The sequence below is a fragment of the Emys orbicularis genome, chromosome 8 (assembly GCF_028017835.1).
Source record: "Emys orbicularis isolate rEmyOrb1 chromosome 8, rEmyOrb1.hap1, whole genome shotgun sequence".
Classification (NCBI taxonomy): domain Eukaryota; kingdom Metazoa; phylum Chordata; order Testudines; family Emydidae; genus Emys; species Emys orbicularis.
The window spans coordinates 11577220-11597016 of NC_088690.1; the positions used below are offsets into that span (position 1 = coordinate 11577220).

Sequence of the window (19797 nt, forward strand, 5' to 3'; positions counted from 1 at the left end):
ATGCAAACCATGCATAAAATAAGAAAAATCAAAGGTGCTTTTGGAACCACATCTGCTGCACAGATTCCCTTCCAAGCACAGCATCATAAACACAGATAAAGGGATTCTTTTTATCAGCATCTCTATGTGAAAATCATCACTTTACCATTATCAGAAGGACGATGGGCACGTCTAAAGGAGGGATAAAATTCCCTTCCCTCTCACTCAAATTGTAGTCCAGTTAGAAAATATTTCAATAAATAAATAGATAAACCTACTGCAGTTAGATAACATAAAGAGTTCTATTGAGTTCTTCGGGCCGGTAAAACTGAACATTCTAAATGGATAAGAGCTCTCAAAGTCCATTACGATAAGCCTCCTAGATAATACATAACTACTAACATTGAACTATGGTACAAATAAAACTGTACCAGGGGACATTCAATGAAAGCAAAAAACTGCAAATTTAAAACTAATAAAAGGAAATATTTTTTCACACAATGCATAATTATCCTGTGGAACTCAATGCCTCAAGATATCACGGAGGCAAGCATTTAACAGGATTTTAAAAATTGGACATTTTTATTGATAACAAATACATCCAGATTTTACTAATGATAAAACCAATAGTCTGGAAAGGGATATAAACCCTCATGTTTCAAAGCATAAGTCAACCTCTAACTAAAGGGAGTTAAGAAGAAACTTTCCCTGTGCACAATTATCCTGTTACTGCCTATTGAAAGGTTTCTTCACCTTCCTCTGAAGCTTCTGGTTCCAGCCATGGTTAGAGACAGGATAGTGGATTAGAAATACCACTGCCCCCTTCTGGACAGAATCAGAACTGCTCAGCTGTGTGTCAGCCCCTATACTGCTAATCTTCCTTTGTCTCAAGTGGTAGATGCATGTGCTTTTAAAATAGGTGGGGTCTGAGTTCTATCCCTGAAGTTCTGAACAGCCGTAGTATGCAGCACTGGAACAAATGTCAATTAATTCTGGTAGGTGGTGGCACTCCAAGGCAACAGAAGGAGTCCCCTTGTTATCCTCCCTCTGTTCTTAGTCCAAGCACTAAATGCCTTGTCTGTCTGTCTTTCTTACTCAGGAGGGAGTGACTCATGCCGAGCACTACTAGCTCTCGTAGGTACAGACCTATCAGAGCTGGGGTAAGGTTCACTAGGGTACACTGCTTAACAGTACGTAGCTCTAACCACAGGGCTACTTAGCCCAAAGTACAAATGTTAGACATGAAAACTATACAGTAGACATTTCTGTTGTTCCTCACTGCCCTCTATATGCAAAAGGCACCTAAGTAAAGTTCAGTAGCTTACAAATGCAAGCACACAATAACCAAGCAAAGGCTTAGTGAAATTAAAAGGAAAGGGGGTGGGGAAAGCAGCATGCATAGAAACAATCAGGAGCATGAAAAGAAAATGTCATCCAGGATTATGAACAAGATTCATCCCTAAAGGATTGGAGTACATTACTAGGACATGCTTTTTCTGACTTGACGTTTAGAGACGGGTAGGTGGGAAATAATTATAATCAGGAATACTAAACAAGAACTCTCCTCCCACTCCTGATTCCCCGAAATAAAAACCCAACCCCCAAAACAACAATACACAGATCAATTCAAACATGACCTGCTCCAACATGTTTAAAACATACCCATGGTGGCAGAAAATATCACAATCCCCAGCACGTTCATGCCATCGCTGGTGCCTGGCTCAGATTTGTAAATCACTTCTGGAGGGGGAGTAATATCCAGGGCAAAATTCTGGACATTGGATCCATTCTCATCCTGGACCCCATATATTATGATCCGACGAGTGGTGCTTTCAGAAGCTGCCTTGTTGGATTTGATTATAGGAATGCTCTTGGTGCGATACTGAAAGAACACAGAATATTATGGTGGGTCATCAGGGACTAAAGGGTTAATGAGTCCTCAGATTGCTTTAATGGGCTCCAAAGTGTCTTGTGAAAGGAGAATGTCTATTAAAGAAGGAAGGGGCATGTGTGGAAGAAAGAGAAACTGCTTCCCCTCCTCCCAAGCTACTGGAAAAACAACTCTGATCCTTTTTTTCTGTAAAAAAATAACAAAATCTGGAACTCCCCCAAGCAGAACTTTAGGCAGCAGACATTCTGGACCCTGCTAGGGCTACATTTGGCATTCCTCTATATTCACTCTTCTCATCTGTAACTAGGAATAACTCCCTCAAATGCTAATCAGTGGCTTTTCCTTTGTCCCACCAAAGGTAAGGATTCCATGCAATATATCCCATTTGAAAGGGCATTAAACCCAACCATTCCTCTTACTTAACCTGCTCAAAGCTTTTAGATAAGGTGTCCTGCCCAAACTCCACTTTAGATAAGGTGTTCTGCCTAAATAAATTCCCACATTGCTTTAACTGGATTCAGCATCCTTCTTCACTTCCTTTTGTGTAATGTTGCTGTGTGTTCTTAAATACCTTCCACCTGCCAGATGACTGCATTTCAGTGGTGGGAAAAGTGATTCTATTGCCATATGATTTACTTATATAAAGTTCTCTGCCCTTCCCTAATGCCATTCAATGAGGGCCAGGATCAGCAACAACAGTGTTCAGTTTCAGAAGTCATATTTGCAGCCCTCTCAAAGAGCTCCTAGAGAATGGCACAGGCCTTCTGATTGATATGTTTATGGCTTAAGAGCCAATGTTAATCTTAGCAAATGTCTGTTGTCTGGTAGCACAGAGCTGCCATCACGGCACCTACACCACTTCCCTTCCTGGTACCTGGTGTGTTCAAGAAAAGGGGCAATAGCTGGGGGGTCCCTATGCTCTGATGATTCCTGATGAGGGCCTTGTCATCCCTTGGTTCTGGGAGGTGCAAAGGTGACTTAGAGGTGCCTGTGCACCCCACTTCCTGAGGTGCAGTGAGCACTCCTCAGCCAGAACTTGGGGTCTGGGCCAACGTCTCTAATTAAGGAGCAAATAAGGAATTAACTTGTGTATTCTCACACTCTCTCTCCCTGCCTTCCATATTCTTACATCCAATTTATTGGGCAGAGCTCAAATCATTTTCACAGGGGACTAAGGATAATCAAAAATCCACATTCCACAGAATTAGGAAATTGGGGTGAAATCAAGCAAAATGGGTGGAAAGGGCTAAAACAAACTATTTAAAACTCTTCCTCACCAAAATGACTAAATATCAAAACAGGAAGAGCAGCTCTGATTTATAGGATGGTATGACACTACTTTCTGAATTAAAGACACAACTCACGAACATAGGCATTTTAAAAAATGTTACCGTAAATCATGTAGGAGCCTAAATCATGGACTTCGCCAAGGCACTTGTGACTGCTCCAGGCTCCATTATTGTGATTTACATACATTGATATTTCAGTCTAGGCCTGTCCATAGATCATAGGCAGCGCTTGTTGGATATTAGTTATTTAAGGCCTGAACCTCAGAAGTGCAGGGCTCTTGCAATAGCTATTGAAGGTACAGCATCTCTCAGAATCAAGCGCTGTATGATTTATATTGTGCCCATCAGCGTACTGTATGGAAGCATTTTAAAAAATTAAAAACATGAAGGAATCATTGCCAAATAACTGGCAACAAAACAAACCCATGCCTGACTCCCACTCCAATTCCCGTTCACTGGCAAAATAGGTAACTATTCCAGCTACTTTCTCCTCTGACCTAAAAACAAGTGATTATTAAAATAGCTGAATGATTCTGATTATACTCCTGTATAGTAAAGTGATTACTAATTATGGGCCTAACACAAAGCCACTGAAGTCAGTGGAAAAACTCTCATTGACTTCAAAGGGATTCGCATCAGATGTCACTATAGGTACTGAGCCTATATGAACCAATATACAGTACCAAATCTCAAATTTTGTTTAAAAATTTTCACTGCATGAATTACCTGAAGATGGCTTCTCTGTAGCATCAGCGCAGACACTCACCTGTTTGAATGTGGCCTCAACAAGGTTGGCTGGGAACATGTTCCTGGAAAGAAATAGATAAAAGAGTCATTGTCAAGGGGCTATTTAGTTACCCTTGTGGGTCCTCAGTGTCCCCCTTGTGTAGTCACCTGTGCAAAGTGAGTGCCCAGAGGGTAGAAAAGACACTCTGATCTCATAGCATTTCCTACTCGCTCTGCATGGGTGTAAATGGCTACAAAAGGCATAACAGTGGAGAACCAAGTCCACCGAGTTTAAAGTAGAGGTTTAAGGACACAATTCTGAACACCTGGTGTGGGATTCAGGAAATCTGGATTCAATTCTTGACTCCGCCACAGACTTCTTGTATTACCTGCGGCAATTCACTCAGACTCTTTCTGGTTCAGTTCCCCATCTGCTAGATGGGAATAATCATAGAATCATAGAAGGGACCTTGAGAGGTCATCTAGTCCAGTCCCCTGCACTCATGGCAGGACTAAGTATTATCTAGACCATCCCTGACAGGTGTTTGTCTAACCTGCTCTTAAAAATCTCCAATGATGGAGATTCCACAACCTCCTTAGGCAATTTATTCCAGTGCTTAACCACCCTGACAATTAGGAAGGTTTTTCTAATGTCCAACCTAAACTGTCCTCGCTGCAATTTAAGCCCATTGCTTCTTGTCCTATCCTCAGAGGTTAAGGAGAACAATTTTTCTCCCTCCTCCTTGTAACAATCTTTTATGTACTTGAATTATCATGTCCCTTCTCAGTCTTCTCTTCTCCAGACTAAAGAAACCCAATATTTTCACTCTTCCCTCATAGGTCGTTTTCTAGACCTTTAATCATTTTTGTTGCTCTTCTCTGGATTCTCTGCAATTTGTCCCCATCTTTCCTGAATGTGGCACCCAGAACTGGACACAATACTTCAGTTCAGACCTAATCAACATGCAGTAGAGCGGAAGAATTACTTCTTGTGTCTTGCTTACAACACTCCTGCTAATACATTCCAGAATGATGTTTACTTTTTTTTGCAACCATGTTACACGGTTGACTTAGGAAATATTATTATTAAATATTTCTCCCACTCCTGTTATGTCTTTTTAGATTGTAAGATTTTCAGGACAGCACCCAGCACAGTGGGGCCCTCAATCTACTTCTGGGCTTCAAGGCACTACTATAATACATATAATAATGATTAATAATAGTTAATAATAATAATAATACTTTCTGCCACGCTTCTGTCAATCCCATTATAATTATAAGTGGGGCAGGCTCTGATGTCTGTTCCCTTTACCAAGAACAGACTGCTTTTCAAAAGGAGGATCTGATTCCTGATTAAAAGACACTAAACCAGAGCTGCACAATTTCTTTAAAATGGTCACTATTTTAATGTTTATGAGGCTTTTCAGGGCAGAAAATCAGTGTCTTTTGGAAAAATGCTAATCGGGAATTTCACCCTCCACCACTGCTGAGAGAGCGTGAGCAAAACAGAGACCTCACGCTTATGGCCTCAGAGTGAGATTCATAGATTTTTAAGGCTCGAAGGGACCATTATTATTATTGCTCTGACTTCCCAGGTAATGCAGGTCATAGACTCTTACTTACTAATTTCTGCATTGAGTCTATATCCTCTGTTTGAGCTAGACAATATCTTTTAGAAAGACTTCTAGTTTTAAGGAAAGAGGGAAAGAATGCCCGCTCCAGGCTCCAGTGAGAATTCTGTTGCTGGGCAAAAGGACCACAAAATCAAGAACTTTCTATAATACTGGGGAACAAAAAAATTCCCAGGAATTTTAAAATGTGGTAAGATTATTTTTTAAATGGATTTCTTTTCATCCTGAAACTTATAAGCCTAAAGTGAGCAATACTGTAGCATAATCTTATGCATTCATGTTCAGTTTGTATGAAAATATGTGGCTGTAATGCTCACTAAACAAAGAACTTCTCTGTTGAAAGTCCAACTCAGGCCCCAAGTCAGGACAGCACTTAAGCACATGTGTACTGTCCATCCTTACTCAGGAGAGTACTCATGCATGTGCATATTTAACTGCTGTCCCGAATAGGGGTGTTTTCCTGAACTGAGGGCCCTGTGCAATAAGGTATGCCTGCTATTTGGTAGGGTTGCAATAAGAACATTCTGTGTCGCATTAGTGTAGGAAAAACAGCTTCCAGGCTTCAGACTCTCACTGTTTTACAGATGAGGGACGCTTTAATTTCAGTTTGAGTGCTTTATATTGGTATAACTTAAGTCAATTCCTTATTGACTCAGTCACTGTTTATAACAGACAGTAGTCTATTGTAAGTAATGCCTGTGATTGTAAACACTGTGCTGTCTGTCTTCTGTGAGTAACACAAAAGCCTAAATACTGAGATTTAGCATTTAGTTCTCTAGTCACATCTAACCCCCATAAATACTTGTGAGTCTCTGTGGTCAAATATCCAGTATGGGCCCAAAACTGTGCAATATACAGACAACACCCAGCTGTACGTCACCTTTACATCAGTTTGTGACAGCTCCTTATCCCAGCTCTCCAAGAGCCTGGCTGAGATCAGAAATTACTTGAAGAGTAGCTGCTGGAAGCTGGATCTGGGAAAGACTGGTGTGGGGGTGGTGGAGAGAGGGAAGCACTTAAAAGAACTCACCACCACCATATAAATCCCTCCCCTCCCCCCAGTGAAGGATTCTGCCCTAAGATTGTTAAGGACACCCTATCTTAATTAATGTTTGTTTTGCAATTTGAGATGATCTGATAAAAGGTGCTGTATAAGTGCAAAGTAGTCTCACTGTGATTAAATTATAACGTGCTGTGTGATGGAGAATTAATCTGCAAGGATAGATTCTCATTGAGGATTTTTATCCTTCTCTGAATATGAACCAAACATACAGGCTGTAGCTTTCAGACAGTAATGTGAATTGAATTGATAGTGCTTTCTGTCTCCTGCCTCAATACTGCAGCCCTAATTAATAGTATTAAAATCAAATTGGGACTGCTGGAGAAAGGAAATACCATGTTTAGTAGCTAGATTAAATGTTAGCCAAATTCATGGAGGATTAAAGCATTTTATTTTTTAATAATTCTTTATCCTGCAGGAATTACAACTGGTCCTCATAATACTGTAGTCTGGAATTCTTCCAATATTATATAATATATTGTCATCCGTTCTGAGCATTCTTTGAGACCGGCCTTGCTAAAGCCACCCAAATGATCTAGTGCAAGGGAGTTGACCTGAATGTGTTTGCCAAAGCTTTGGCTTTTTTTTTTTTTTAAGCTGCTTTACTTGGCTTGGGAAAATCCACTATTAGCCAAAAGTTCAGCTTTCTTAATTTAAAAAAAAAAAATCAAAAGTACAACTCACAAAAGGTACATCTCCTGGACTAATACGGAATAATGCTAAGGAGTATATCACCATGACGTATGGTCAGGGAAGATGAATGGGAGTTTGTTGGCTGGATCAGATCTCTGGAGAAACTACAGACAAACTCCTGCTTTAGGGACACATTCTATTACTGTACATTGAGATTTCTCAAATGGGGGCAGGAAACTCTGCAAGTTTCTGCTTCATAGGTCTCCTTGGAATCTTTTAATTGGGGAAGTAGGGTTTGAATTTTTTTTTACCATGGAACTTCCAGAGGCTTCAGTCTTCTACATCGGTGAGTGTCCCAAGAACTGCCTGTGATATCTGCAGAGGGCATGAGCATCCCTTGCCACAGGGCTTCCTCAGAGGCCATGCTGCCTGCCACTCTTGCAAAGTTCCCTTTAAGGAAAGTTTACTGCTGCAGAGGGTTTAGTATAGCTCAATGTGCGCTTTGCCTGTCTTTATGGTTCCAATACTGCAGTCTGATCCAAGGAGTCTTGCACCCCCGCAAAGACTCATTGACATCAATGATAACTCTGCACAGGCATAACAATCTGCCATGTGGATCTTAATGTAGGATTGGGGCATCAGACTGTAGCCTCCTCAAGGCAGGGACTGTGTCTTTCAATATTCCATGCAGAATCAAACACCTTGTCAGTGCTTACCAAGTAACAATTAATCACTCTGAGCGACTCATTGCTGTCTCCGACCATAAATGTTGCCAAGTTTATTAAATAAATAGAACCAGATGCTTAAATTATTTCTTAAGTTTCCAGCATAACTCTTGGCCTTCATGGCCCACAGGTGGGCATAAAAATAATAATACCAGAACCTTAAAGTGATGTGGGATTAAGTTTTTTTTTATAAGTAACCTTATCTATAAACTCAGTGGTATGATTCTTGATGGAAATAATTTACGTAATTTTTCTAGGTAATTGTATTTGTGGGAGAAAGGGCTTTTGAATGACACCCAATTCGACCCATTTCCAATGACACTATATTATCAAAATTTCCACCAATGGAGGACATGCAGGTGGCAGCGAGTCCCCCCTGCTATCCCACAGAGAGTGACACCAATGAAATTCTGTAGATATTTACAAATCAAATGGCACCTCCCTTACCTTTCTATCACTAACTTGCCCATGGAATGAGATTTTACGACATTGCGCTCCCAGACTGAATGGGCCAAATTCTGCTCTCTGTTCCACTGGTGAACATTTGAAATAACTCCACTGACTTCTGACTATACTTTAATTTCCTCAGAATGGGCCAAATCCTGTGCTCGGTTGTATCACTGTAAATCCAAATAACTCCACTGGTGTCAGTGGATTTAGTCTAGATTTATATTAATGAAAGTGAGGACAGAATTTGGCCCACCATGATAAAATAAATTAGTCATTTCAGTGCCCATGGGAGGATGATAGTTGCGCATCAGTGATCATCTCTATTGTCTAATCCTATTAGATAATATCACCCTCCCCCACACTCACACCTTCAGCAAAAAGGACCACAGGCTTTTCAGAATTCATGAGGTATCAAAATCCTCATTACTGTGATAAAAGACACTAATAGAATATAAAAATCACTAATCGGGGCTCAGCCTAATGGATCCAATTGTGCTTTGCCTGCCTCTTCCCAGATCAGAGCAGTACGCACATCCAGGGAAATGCTCTGCCCTGAAACGCAACCCTTTTCCCCTTCATTAGGGTGAAACTGTTGCACACTATTCTGGAACCAGTGAGAAGTGAACTTTGTCATCCTGTTACTCTCAGAGAAGACTAGGCTCAGGTAAGGAAGATGACAGTCTGATGGCTTTCTGACTGAAAAGCATTTTTGAGAGAAAGCAATTTCCCCCCTCCCCACAAAAAGTGCTTATCCAGGAAAATCCATACAGGTGCTAGTTGAGTGGGATGATAGACTGAGCTAAATGCTGACTCACTGGGGTAGCTTCATGAAAAACACAGCTCATTTTCATCAGGGTCCTGGCGTGACAAGGCTATTTAGTAAACAAGTTCCTTTACACCAGACAATGTTTGCACCTGTTTTAAGAGAAGGAATGCTTTATTCCAGTTTGGGGGCTGTAACTCCACTAGCCTGCCCTGCTGCAGCTTCAGCTCTAGGCACTTTTCTCATCTCCACAAATAAAGAGGCTGAGATCCTGGTGAGCAGGAGATGGGGAACAGCCTGGCAGTGACACCTTCACAGCACTGTTCCCTCTCTGTAGAGGCCCTGTGAAATTCAGGCTGCAAGGCATGGGGGAGGCACACCTACTACCTGCAGCATATAGTCACCATTAACTTACCCAGTCTATGGCTGTAGGGGATGTCCTGCCTGCACGGCTCCTTCAGGCACTGTGCTCTCAAAGAGTGGAGAGACACTGCATAGGCACAAGGGCTCTGTTCAGAAAGGCCTGGCTTCTGTGAATCCCCTGGGACCTGCTGGTTTTTGGAGACAGCCCCCCTGCTTCTTTTTCAGGAGAGATGGGTAAGTCACATACCCCTGACAGAATAATGAGGAGGAAACTCTGCAAGAGAAACCTCTTTGATTATCCATCCTGGAGTTTTCTTTCCCCTTAGGTGGGAGTCAACCATGGGGGGGGGGGTGACAAGGCCTTGTGCAGTTAGCAGACTAGTTTGAGCAAAGGGCATATTCACAGCCTGAGTGGCACAAGAGTGAACATAAATAAGGAGTCAAGTCATTTATAGTTCTAAAAAAGGAGTTAATACCAGGTTTGGGTGGGTGGGACAGAGCTAAAGTGGGTCTGAAATGAATGACATATGGTAGTTTGCAATGAGATCGAGTTAACAGGTATTTCCATTAAAGATATACATCGATTTCCATGCCGGTGACTCATTATAGTAGGTCATGGTATAAAGAAGCTCAATCATAGCTTAATCCCTTTGGTATTTTAATAGGCTCTAAAAAATCTTATTGTAGATGCCAACTTTTATTAGTATACTGTTCAACTCCCACTGTAAACAGATTCAAGTGTGATTTCCGGGTTCTACACAGCCGAGGCTTTCTCCAAACTACAGTAAATATTAAGAAATAAAGCTCTCTCTTGCCTCAGTTGAAGAAACACAATTTCAGTAGAATCTATAAGTGTCTAGCTTGGAAATAAAGGTAAGCTTTTCAAAAGACCTCAGGGCTGGCCTAGCTCTGCTCCCAGTGAAGGCAACAGATCCCACTCTAAATTATTTATATCCTCTTAAAAACTAATTATGTAAATAATCTCTCTTGAGTAAACCTGGCCAATCTGATTGAGGGTATGCCTACACTTGAGCTGGAGGTGTAATTTTCAGTTACTTGTTTGGGCAGCATCCCTGGTAGATATCTAGGGTCCCGGGTGGGACAGTATTCAGGGCAGCTAGCCTGTCCCGTTGTTTGTGCTGCCACTGCTACATTTCTGTTTTTAGTGTTCTAAGTGAACCAAAGCTGGCACGCATATGTCTACCCAAGTTGGAAACTACACCTCAAGCTTGGTTGTATATGTACCCTGTTTCCAATTGTCTGCTTCTAATTCCTGTTAAATTAGCAGCATTCATGAACATCTGGGGATAAAGCCTGCACTAACTTACCCTCCCAGGCAAACCACAGTGACTTCAATGAAGTTGCCCATCAGTGTAGGTCAATCAGAATTGACCCTCAGTGTATTGAGTTGTTTTATTTGGTGTTTTTGAGCCAGATTACATCACAATGGCATGATGTCTATTTAGACTTGAACAGGAATAAAAATGCATGCAAATCCTGCATTTGCAATCAGCTAATGGATAGGGCACATGCAGAGATTTGCAGACATACTCAGCCTTACATGCAAAACTGGGAGGCAGCCTATTAAGATGTTTAGGACTCTAAATCATTTCAAGTTTTTTTAAGATTATGGGACAAATCTTGTTCCCCCTGATGTATGGCAAAGATCCCATGATTTCAATGGAAACATGATTTAATCTCATAAGTGAAAGAACATGATTATGACAACAGGATGAGGCATGAATACTAACTGTTGGTTTAAACACTGGGCTTGATGTTGATATTTTGCGTTTGAGTGTTCATCCCCAAATTTGTTGCAAATTTTTTATGCAGCTTGTCTAATGAATATATGGTCCTAATATTTAAATGATTGGGCTCTGTATGCCGGTTGTTGGACAGATGTATTGATAGACGTGTATTGTACACAATTATTGATCACAGAAACGTTATAGTGGAGGGAGGGCTGGCCACAGCATGCAGAGTACTGCTTAACTGGTTCAGCTTTACATTGGCTTTGAATGTGTGCACAGCCAGACAAACACACACCTATCTGGAATGATGCACTGAGAGGAACAAGTAAAACACCCAACAGTGGATTACACATACTTATTTCTTTAAGGAAAGCAATGATCTTTGTCTTTTTAAAAAAGCACTTAGAACATTCTGAAAGGTACTGTCTCAAAACCACACACTTCAAAACTCAAGAAAAGATCGCTGTGCTCCTCACAATAGTGCACCATGCCAACCTCAAACTTTAAGGGCCTGATTTATAAAGGTGACCTGCAAAAGGGGGGAAACATTTCCATTTATTACTCCTTTTATGATGCATAAAGGTAGCCTCATAAATTCTAAATCCTCCTGCTTACCCAAATTTTTTCTTGTAGGTGTTTGGTACTTTAGATCAGGAATTTCAAGTCTTGACCTACCCATTTTTGCAGTAGGGCTGGGAGTTAGAATGAGAGCTCAAATGTCAGCCAATTATGATGATATTCTTATTTTAGATATTTTATGTAGTTATATGGCCTCTGTTATTGTAATATTTAAGCACCTCACTGTCTTTAATTATAGAGCCTCACAAAACCCCTGAGAGGTAGGGATGTATTATCCTCATTTTACAGATGGGGAACTGAGGCACAGAGAAACTAAATGACTTGCCCAAGGCCACACAGTAGATCAGTGGGTGAACAGAGAATTGAACTTGGGTTTCACAAGCACCAGACTATCATCCTAGTCTCTGAGCCATCCTTCATCTCAGTTTTTCCAGTCCTCAGCTGATGGAGATGGGATTTTTACAGGTCTTTTATCTCAACCATTTGCCAGAAGTTTGAGTTAATAAGGCTTTTATAAAGACAAACAAAAACACAGAGCTTTAAACAGTTTGACTAAACTGTCTCCTATCTCTTGAGAAAACTGCAGCCCTGGTTTCAGACACTTGTGAGGTCACTTTCTCTCTAGTTCTCCACTCCTCTAGCAAGAAAAGGCAAGTCAAGACCTGAGATTTCAAATCTTAAAAAAGAAGCAGGGAACAAAAAGTTTAGACAAAATTAACTAATTAAAAAACAAAAGCTCTTTGGAAGTCTTCTTTAGCATCATACAGCAACTAAGAGGACAATACTTTTCTTTTTTGGCATGGCAGCTCACCTTTAAATAGGCTTCTATCTGACTTCCAATTTTGCGAGTACAAATAAGTATACCTGTAATTCATTTACATTTGCCAACTAGCTGCAATTAGCAAAGGTAACATTTAAACCACCTGATTTGTACACAGAAGTAATTACTGAAAATCTGGCCCATTTTGAGTTATCTAAGTGGAAAGAGACTCAAAATCTGAATTTTTAAAAAGTGGATATTTTCCCCCTCTGCTCTTGCGTAACACAAAAATGGCTGATAATTTTCCATTCATATTTCCCGGGGGGGCCTAGCAAATTTCATCCCAAAAAATCATTTGTTGTAACTAATATTGAAAGACCAAGCCAAAGAGCCTTGCTTATTATTCATTATTTGTATTGTGCTAGTGCTAGGAGGCCCAGTCCTGGACCCAATTGTACTGGGCACTGTACAAACGGAGAACATTCCTTTCTCTTCCACAGACTTTCCGTATGACCTTTGGCAAGTCACTTTGTCTCTCTCTGCCATATTTCTCTACCTGTAAAATAGGGCTAATAGTACTTCCCTACCTTACATGAGTGTTGTGAGAATACATCCATTAAAGACTGAGCTGCTCAGATACTATTGTAATGGGGCCATATAAGTCCCCTAGCTAGACAGTATATAAAGACACTCCCTGCCCCAAAGAGCTTACAGTCTAAGTATGAAAGAAAGAAAACTCTCCCAGATGCCTTTCAGAGTTTGCATTAGAAACATTAAAGACAATAGGGTGTTAATATGTACAGATGTCTGAAACCTGAAATAAAATTACATCGAAAGAGACTGAGACCAGGTCTACAGCAGGAGTGCTTTATCAGCATAGCTATACTGGGGTACTATACCAACAAAGCATTCCTAGTGGAAACAGCTTACATTGGTAAAACTGTGCTTTTGCCTTGATAGCTTATTCTAGCCTCCCGAGTAAAATAAGCTGTACCAGTAAAAGCACAGGTTTTGCTAGTATAACAATGTCTATATTAGGAGCTTTTGCTGGCACTGCTACGTCTGTCACAAATTACACCTTATTACACCCCAACCGACAAAAGTCTGTAGCGCAGACCTGACCTAAAATACCAGCCTTGCTAAGCATCTCCCGTATAGTTACAGACTTGCATTTGTCTCATGAATCACGTTTTAGTTGGCCCCCAGCAACTGTACATTGGAAAAGAAAGAGGGTGAGCTGTACCAGGGAGAGCTCCTGCATTGGCATGAGGATGGACTAGATTGCCCCAGGGGTCTTTTCTTGATGGCTACACACAGCAGTGTTTGAGGTAGGATCTAGGTTAGGTTTAAGTGAGGGTTAAGAAAGCAGGTTTAAGGCCAAAGCAGCAGTAGGGTTCAGGTACCAATATCTTGTGAGTTATCTTAAAATCCCATGAGAACAACAGTTCTTGTGAGACTTTTGCCACTTTGTGCTACATCCAACTCAGAAAATAGGCATCTTCCATTTTTGGATCTGTAAGAAAAACCATAGCTACTATTTCAGATCCAGGGATTTTTTTCCCATCCCTTCCCCGTCTTTTAAAACGGAAGGAGCGGTAGATCTCAGGATCTAATGTTCAAGTCTGGTTGATCTGTATCTCTTCTATTACTTTTGCTCTTTCTTTGAACGTTTCCAGATTCCTATTGCATAGGAAATTCCAAGAAATGACAGTGGCTATATTGCCTCAGTACATGTTCCACATCATTTCTTCAGTCTTAATTGCAAAAACTCCCTGGACTCTACACCTCTCTCCCAACTTCACCGTGTGTGCCACCGTTCATACAATTCAAACAGGAAGACAAAATATCAGAAAATCACTACAGCCATTGAACTCAGACCTTTTTACCTGTCACATTCTTCTTACGTAGGAGTTACACAGCATGCTCTTTTAAAGCATATAAATCATGGTATATTTAGACCTGGCCATCAGAAAGCTTTATGCCTTGTAACTGATGCTAAAGGACTTTGACATCTTCTAACTCTCTTGCCTCATTACTCTTCTGAATGTCTATTTAATACGTTTGATGTTCTTTCTTTACTAAGCTAATAAAGTGATGAAGTATGACAGAGGTAGGATTTCATTGGCAGAGGATACAACTGAACAAATCCAATCTCTAGAGGTAGTAAAAGGAAGATATGAACTTTCATTAAGGACAAAGCCCAGTTTTGTTTTTACTGAGAGGCTGTAGAGATGATATCTGAGCCTGCTAAGCCTATTAGATAGAAACACTTTAATAGAACCCAGTTTGCTGCACTTACCAAAAAACAATTCTACTGTTCAGATAACGTTTAGAGATCTTATATATATAGTTACAATGTAGTGTAAGACAAGAAGAAAGTCATGAGACTAGTTGGGAACAATTCTGCAATCTCCATCCAATAATTCTAAAACTTTTAAATTCACATGATCAGATTACCATTTTTATTCTCATTAGCTCTTGGTTTTTATAATTTGTAGGTAATTTACAGTCAGGTATGAATATAATCTCCTGCTCTAACAAGTTTACATTCTAGATATAGATTTTACATTTCCTTCTTATTCACATCTTGTGTTTTGTTTTTGGTTCACTGACATCCTTACAAGGCTGTGATGGCTACATTTCAGATTTCTAATACTTGAAATTCAAAGATCCAGAAAAATGATTTAGTATAGAACCAGCTTTGCATGAACTAGTTGTCTCAGGAAACACGTAATGGCATCAAGAGCTTTTCTCCTCTAGGCCACTGGCTCAAATTATTATTATTTATTAGTAGTAGTATTTATTAAATGTATTACTGTAACACCTAGGAGCCCTATTCATGGACCAGCACCCCATTGTGTGAGGCGCTCTACAAATAGAACAAAACAACAGTCCTGCCCCCAAGAGCTTACAATCTAAGTATAAGACAAGATACAACAGATGGATACAGACGGACCAATAGGAGAGTACAAGAAAACAGTGAGACAATACTGGTCAGCATAATAGGCAGGGTAATCTCAGCACACCAGTGGCCCAACCCTTGTCATGTTTTTTGTAGTCATCATGGCAAAGGAGAGATTTGAAGGAGGATAATGAGGTAGCTTTGCAGATGTTTACGGGGAGCTCCTCCCAACCATGACAGACAGTTTGAGAGACAGCACGAAGGTGCTTGTTTGAAAAGGTAAAGGTGTGCGATGAAGGCTGGCGTCATGGATGATTGGAGGTGGGAGCTGACCTCTCGATAGTGGATGAGAGATGATAAAGTGAAGAGAAGTAGCTTATGTTTGGTGCTATAGAGAAAGGTGAGCCAGTGGAGGGATGCAAAGATGGGGGGATGTGGACAAAGCGATAGGCTAGGGAAATTATCTTTGCCGCAGCATTCTGAATGGATGTGAGTAAAGACTGCATTTGTCAGGGCCAGAGAAAAGAATATTGCCATAGTCAGGAGGCAAGAAGATGAGAGCCTGGATGAGAGTTAGCTGTGTGGATGGATAGGAAAGACCATATCTTAGAGATGTTATGTAGAAAGAAACAGCGAGACTTAGACTTAGATTGGATGTGGGGACCTAGAGAGATGATGACCAGGTTATAGGTTTGAGTGACAGGCAGGATGGTGATGTTTTCTATAGTTATCAAGAAAGGAGAAAAAAAGACATCACCAGATGGACATCTGTTTGGTGACTTACAGTTTATGAAATGAGTTGATGGTCTCTGTGACTTCAGATCCCAAAGCAATCAACATGGCACCTTTTAAAACGTATTTAAAATACATAGCAAGTCCTATCCAAAACCTTAGTTATGTAACATTTCTCTTGTTCATTAGCATTCTTTATTCACAGGATGCCGGGTGCTTCCTGTATGATTTAAAGACTGTCTCCAGCTGTGAATGGAAGCGATTTAGCATTCAGCTACAGGATCAACTCTTCTAGCTCAAACCAGCAGATACACTGTTACATTTAATCCAGACTTCCTAATAGATATTCAGGAGTTTTGATATTGACTTTAATAGGGCCAGGATTTCACTCATAGTATATAGCAAACAGGAAACCCACTTCCAGCAGTTGTTTTATTAACAGTCTTTCTTTTAATAAGTGGGATTTTATTTGTGGTGGATGCACATAAAGTAGAGCGTTTGGAATAATAAATAGACTTTTAAAAAGACAGTTCTGTTATTGGCTGGATGCAGAGGTTAAACTCAATTACATCTCATCACATTTCCATAAATAATTGAGCGTCTGTGTGAGTGCAATCCAAGAAACAAATGATGTGGACAGGTTCATCTGGCTAGCTTAATTGCCTTGTGCCATGGATTTTGTGAAGGGATTTGAGAACCCTGTCCTCCTTCTGGGTCAAGCAATGTCTCATTCCATGAAAAATATACTGTATTCTGGTGTAAACACTTGCAAGTACAATTTTAAATTTCACTTTCTCCAAGCTCTTGTGTGAATAAATCTCGAATGCTTGTGTGCAGACTTCAGGCTTTGACTATTTGAATATTCAGAGTTTGATTCTTCCCTGAAAAAAATATGGCATCATTGTGTTCAGTTTACAAGTAAACCAGACTCCGATGCGGTGGAATTTGTGTCTTTCTACTGCATGTGAGGTTGGGAGCAGGATCTGGGGGAATTTGGGCAGCAGACCCATGACCCCTGCAAGCTGTGAGGCAGGGTTTGTCCACTTGTCAATAAGACATCAGTGTGACCTCTATATCACAAATGAGTCATATATGATATTACATTAGTCACTGAGTCATCCAGCTGGTATCCAGAGTTCTCCAAGGAGCAATGACCCCAAATTAGTACCAATGGCACTTACCGTCCTGTGCTCAGAGTAGAAAAGGTGTAAGTTAAAGTTGCCTTGAACCTGAGCAAATTAGACTGAGGCATGCTTCTGCCCTAAACCATGAAACTAACTACTGTCCACTATCCAGTAGATGTTTATATTAAGTGAGGTAAAGACCAATAAAACAATAAATTTTTAATCCTTTTGGAATCCCACTAAACTCTTGGCCTCAATAACATATTGTGCCAATAAGTTCCACGGGTTAATTATGAATTCTGTAAAAATATTTCCTTTTTTTCAGTTTAATATTGTTTGCCTTTCCATTTCATTGGGTGTCTCCTTGGTCTAGTATGAGAAAGGGTAAATAGGAGCTCCCTATTTACCTTTATAATCTTATTTTGGGGTATTGTTTTTAGATCTAGTTTCTTAGGGTTACCATATTCAAAAAATAAAAAAAGAGGACACTCCACGGGGCCCTGGCCCCACCCCTTTCCCACCCCTGGCCCCGCCCCAACTCCACCCCTTCCCCACCCCAACTCCGCCCCTTCCCCGCCCCTTCCCCAAAGTCCCCACCCTAACTCCCCCTCCTCCCTCCCAGCCATGCGAAAAGGGCTGCCCCAGCGCTACCGGCTTCACGGTTTGCCGGGCAGCCCCCAGACCCTGCGCCCCTGGCCGGCGCTTCCCCAGCACAGCTGGAGCCCGGGAGGGGAAGCGCCCAGCCGGGGGCGCAGGGTCTGGAGGCTGCCCGGCAAACCGTGAAGCCGGTAGCGCTCGGGCTTCGGGCAGCTCCCATGCCTCCGGACCCTGCGCCCCCGGCCGGGCACTTCCCCTCCCGGGCTCCGGCTGCTGTGCTCCTCCCCTGACTCTTCGGCTCTGTTTAAGAGCTGAGCTGCCCAAGCGCTACCGGCTTCGGGCAGCCCCCATGCCTCCGGACCCTGCGCCGCTGGAGCAGAGCAGCTGGAGCCCGGGAGGGGAAGTGCCCGGCTGGGGTCCGGAGGCATGGGGGCTGCCCGAAGCCGGTAGCGCTCGGGCAGCTCGGCTCTTAAACAGAGCCGAAGAGTCAGGGGAGGAGCAGAGCAGCCGCGGGAGGGGAAGTGGCCGGCCAGTATTTTCCCGGACATGTTCGGCTTTTTGGTAATTCCCCCCGGACGGGGGTTTGATTACCAAAAAGCCGGACATGTCCGGGAAAAACCGGACGTATGGTAACCCTATAGTTTCTGCCATATTCTCAAAAGGATCATCACTGATTTCAAAATATATCCTTAAGGTCATGGCTCCTTATGTTGTTATGTAACATGCAACGTGTTACCTTCAAAAAGCAGTAAGAATGAATGTAGTTACCGAATTAAGTCTAGCAATGCATCTGCAGAGCTCATAATTGGCTTTCCACTCTCTTCAGTGCTCTCCTTCTGGGCTGCTCCACCAGGATGGATAATGGAGACCATAATTATTCCCACAATCACAGCCACAAATGTTGTCCATAGATAGTAAGTGACGGTTATGATGCCTAATCGACTGGAAGTCTTAGCATCCAAGGCTGCTAGTCCAGACATTAAGCTGTAGAAAAAACAAACACAAAAAAACACACAAAACATATAGTATCTTTTGCATATAATTAGTACAATGTAAAACCTCATTTCTTAATTATTCTAATTTATCTGTGTCCACCTGAGTGCCTATATAATGATGCTTCTGGAAGGAGCTTTTAGATCCAGAGGTCCTAGCTTCAGTCCCCAGAGGTGACTGAACCTGGGACCTCTGGATCTAAAAGCATGTGCCTCTACCGCCCAAGCTAATAAAAACAGATCCTAGTAGCTTGAAAGAAGTAGCAGTTTCACAAAACTCCATGCATGGTCTAGCAACTAGCAGGAGACAGCCACACTGTGCTAATGTGGGTTACATATGGTTCCCCTCACTGGGAAATCAAATCACTGCTGTGGGTGAGTGGCTAGATTGGTGGATACCTATGACTTCTTTGACTACCAAGACCACTAATTTATGCAGACATACCCATCTTCATTGAAATATTGACCCTAACCCTGGCCATAGGCTGCAGAGCTGAGGCTGCCACCTGGGTTGTTGCCCAACCACCTTTTGGCTCACCACAGCCCAGTTTGGGGCAGGGCCAGGAAAGGAGTGGGCTGGTGCATCATAGTGGGGATGACCTTGCTGGCACATGAGAGCCAATGGGCTGGAACAGGGAGCCAGGCCAGCCCTGTGGGACAGGAGCTGCTGCAGGGTGGGCTTGCTGTCCAACCCCCTCGGCTGTTCCTGGGTCACCATGAATTTCATCCCTTGCCTCATATTATAATTAATTAATTAATGGAGATATCCTATCTATCTCTTAGAGCTGGAAGGGACCTTGAAAGGTCATCGAGTCCAGCCCCCTGCCTTCACTAGCAGGACCAACCAAGT

General features: G+C 41.8%; 1 protein-coding gene across 1 annotated transcript in view; it reads right to left on the reverse strand.

The window, feature by feature from the left end:
- Positions 1–19797, reverse strand: part of SLC1A7 (solute carrier family 1 member 7) — a 90286-nt gene that overhangs the window by 29751 nt on the left and 40738 nt on the right. Inside the window, exons 3-5 of the mRNA XM_065409229.1 lie at positions 18724–18939; positions 3926–3968; positions 1642–1861 (exon numbers count right to left, since the gene is read on the reverse strand). Coding sequence (XP_065265301.1) covers positions 1642–1861; positions 3926–3968; positions 18724–18939 — 479 coding nt within the window. The remainder of the gene's footprint in view (positions 1–1641; positions 1862–3925; positions 3969–18723; positions 18940–19797) is intronic.